At 39.1% G+C, this 3478-nt stretch overlaps 1 protein-coding gene across 1 annotated transcript in view; it reads left to right on the top strand.

Annotated features, from left to right (window-relative positions):
* The window catches only part of LOC108578219 (piggyBac transposable element-derived protein 4-like), a 5372-nt gene extending 3276 nt beyond the window's left edge, over window positions 1-2096 (top strand). Inside the window, exon 2 of the mRNA XM_017941504.1 lies at window positions 2034-2096. Coding sequence (XP_017796993.1) covers window positions 2034-2096 — 63 coding nt within the window. The remainder of the gene's footprint in view (window positions 1-2033) is intronic.
* The last annotated feature ends 1382 nt before the right edge of the window (window positions 2097-3478 follow it).

Below are 3478 nucleotides of genomic sequence, written 5' to 3'. Positions count from 1 at the left end.
GGAATATCGGTGTGAGTCAGAAGTAACTGTGGCACGGATCTGCGAGCTGCAGCAGTCGGAGCGTTAATGGAGAAATTGTTACGAGGTAAATCACCAAAGAAGAAATGTAAAAAGGATTGTATTGTCACGTCCCAGTGGAGGCCCCTTTCCAAAGGAAAGGTAACAGGCCTGGCACACAGGTAATTACCCCTGTGGTACTCCACTAGAGACCACGACATCGGGATCTTGCCTCATCCCTGGCCCAGCGGCCCGTACGTCTGCCACTACTCAGAAAGAGGAAGCATGCCAAGAGAGCAAAAATAGGAAGCGTTTCGTCTCGAGACCGACCACAGACTCATCAGTGAGGCTGATGTAGCCGGTCCATGCCCCAGACGCCACCCATTGCAGCCTCGTCGACGAGGATATGTATCCCCGCCGCTGCGATCCGGACCAGCGGAAGTGCCGAACTCCACGTCGCCACCTAGCGAGCGCCTTCCCAACTAAGGCGCCAGCCCGGGTGCCTCGAGCGACGTCACAGTATAAAAGCAGAACAAATAGAAAGAAAATTACAAAGGCATGAAGAATATACAGAATTAAATTTCATAAAAGCACCGGCACATAACATCGCTGTAATTTTATGTGTAGGTAGTTCCCCATCTACAGTTTGTATAGTTTGTGTGCACTGTTTCTACAATTATCATGTAATTGCTTTTGTTTACAGCAAAATGAAAAATAGTTTTATTTATTGGCTTACATTTACTTATACACTACTGTGTCAAATTAAAAGTGAACTACGACCGAAAAATTGTCGATATTTGAACCATTCAGCTACACCTGTAGCTTCGTAAAAAAGGAAGGTACAAAAGTCTACATTGGCTGGCTCATTTTTAAGCGTCAAGCCTCTACTTTTACATCCCTGAACTTCATTTTTTCCAAGATCGCTTTTTGTTGTAGAATATCTGCTTTTATAGTAGTAGAAATTTTTAATGAAGGCTATTGTGTGAATGTGTGAATCAGTGAATGCGTGAAACCTTAGGAAATTTTAATTACTTTCAGACACATATATGTCGAAATTGAATAATGGGAATGACATAGTTATGTGACGTCGTACGACGACATTGGAATTAGAGATAAGATAACAATAAGAATCATGTAACCATAGACCGTAAGATAGCGGACGACGTTACGAGACAACGTCGTAGATAGAGATAAGATAGGAATAAGAATCACGTAATCATAAACCGTAAGATAGCGGACGACGTTACGAGACAACGTCATAGTTAGAGATAAGATAAACGTTAAGGAATATAGAACGATAAGAAACATGTAATCATACTCTTAAGGTATCATGTAACACTTAGCCTTAAGACTACCGAGACATAAACATCCGCCAGTATCGACATCGCCGGAGTAACCCAAACAACCGCCAACATCGATACCCCAGAGAACAAACCACATACCACAGATGATAAACCTATCAACGCCATAACATCCTACAAGATAAGAACACCAGACCGTGAGAACAAAACACCATAGCATCAGTATAAAAGGCCACGAGAAACAGCAGTCAACGTTCAGTCGTTCAGTTCAATCCAGTCCAGTCACTGGCTGACAGTTAAGACATACAGGCAGATCCGCCCTGACCTTCCGTCTTGACCATACGCGACCGAGTAATTGTCTCCGATATTATATTAGAACCAGTTATCTATAAAGAACTGGATTACAAGTAGTCAAGACTAATACTTAGGTGTAATACGCAAGGAATGAATTGATTCGGAACAGAGTCTGAACGTCGGTTTCAGACTTACAATAATCTAATGTTTATGTCTGATGGCGTGGGACTGTTATATCGTGGTCGAAAGGATGTTTACGTAAGATAAGATTATCGTGGTATGTGTTGTGGTCTGGTCTGGTCGGAGGATGTTTATGTGGGATCGGATTCCGTGCGTGTGACTTATCGCTATTGTGTGTCTTACGTGCTATGATCAACGTCGGTATGTCTGACGTTGATATGCCTTAGGAATCTATGTTATTGAATATTATCTTATCTTTAGCTTATTCTAACTCCAACGTCGCCGCACGACGTCACACTGTCGATCATGACTCACACTTTATAATTGTGGATTGTATAACAATGTTGTCCTGATGAAAAAAGTTGCTTGCAAACCAGAAAATAGGCAGGCTATTTATTGGAAGTTGTAACGTTGCAGGAGTATCTTTCAAACTAAAAGGCATTCAAAGGGTGCTAAATCCACATTAATTGATTCCGTGCCGCGTGTAGCACCTGTTGTAAGTACACGATCATTTTTGAAAGTAGAACTTCTATTAGCCCAAGAGAGTACTTTTGGACATAAGATTCAAACAAAATACGTATAAAAGTAGGTTAAATTAACAAGAATTTAACGCTTGATACTTTACTATAGTTAAGCATTTTAATGTGATTTGTTAACTTCCTTTTAGAATTCTATCAAATCACATATGCATTTCCCACGGCACAAAACGTATTAACCAAGTACTTAGCACCTTCTAATTGACCAAGAATTTCTATATTATACAGCAGAGAGAAGTCATCCTTTATTGTCTTGTCGTTCAACTTTGGATTATTAATTGCAAATCGTCAGCGTTTATTACTTGGCGAGTCTGGTTGTTTCGGTAAAATTCATAGTCGTGAGTTGTAATAGCGAAACGAAAGAATCTAATATACCAGTGTGTAGGAATTCTTATATTATACATGTCTTTTTAATTTATTCATATGAATTGGAGGGTACCTGCACTGACATGTGTTAATTGCTATATTGTGCGTGTTGTATATTCTATGTCTCGACTTTTTCTCCTTCTAAGGTTTCTCTTGAAAAGTGAAATGTATCTTGAATTAATGCTTTTAATGCATCTATATTCGCCTGTTCTTGTTTGTTGAAATAACTCAATTGCAGCAACTAAGATGGTCTTGTTGATCTCTAATGGTTGCGTTGTAAGTTGGGAATGCTGAAGAATTGTATAATTAACCTGACTTCATTATTGCTTCAATTAATATGTAACTAAAGCTTCTTCTGGGCAGGATTTTTTAACCACATTAATTTAATTGTTGCTACGTATCTTTCACGTAGTCATGCAAAACCGCCCTTTAGTCGAAACCAGATTCAGGTCTCTTCAAGGAAGAAAGTCTTGTAGTTATTGCAACTCAAACAGTTTCTTCGGTCTATTAAAATCTGAGGATCTTAAAACTTGTTGTTGGCCAATGAGCTTGGTTTCATAGCTCACTGCTCCTGCTGGTGCGCTTCATAAGATGGTTAGATTAAAGGCCGTATGCACCATATATTTATGATTTCTTGATTACTGCTTACTGAATGTGTTAATGACAGCCGATGTTCTAATCACATTCATTTTAGAGTCCAAGTTATTATAGCATAAGTTTGATGATTTCTTTGAAATCTATTCTTGATCGCAGTTATTCAAACTAAAATAGTTTTTCGAGAAATTCTATTTCTGTTTCTTTTTC

This window comes from Habropoda laboriosa, unplaced genomic scaffold, assembly GCF_001263275.1.
Source record: "Habropoda laboriosa isolate 0110345459 unplaced genomic scaffold, ASM126327v1 scaffold2566, whole genome shotgun sequence".
Lineage (NCBI taxonomy): Eukaryota > Metazoa > Arthropoda > Insecta > Hymenoptera > Apidae > Habropoda > Habropoda laboriosa.
This window is presented reverse-complemented; position numbering and strand designations above follow the sequence as displayed.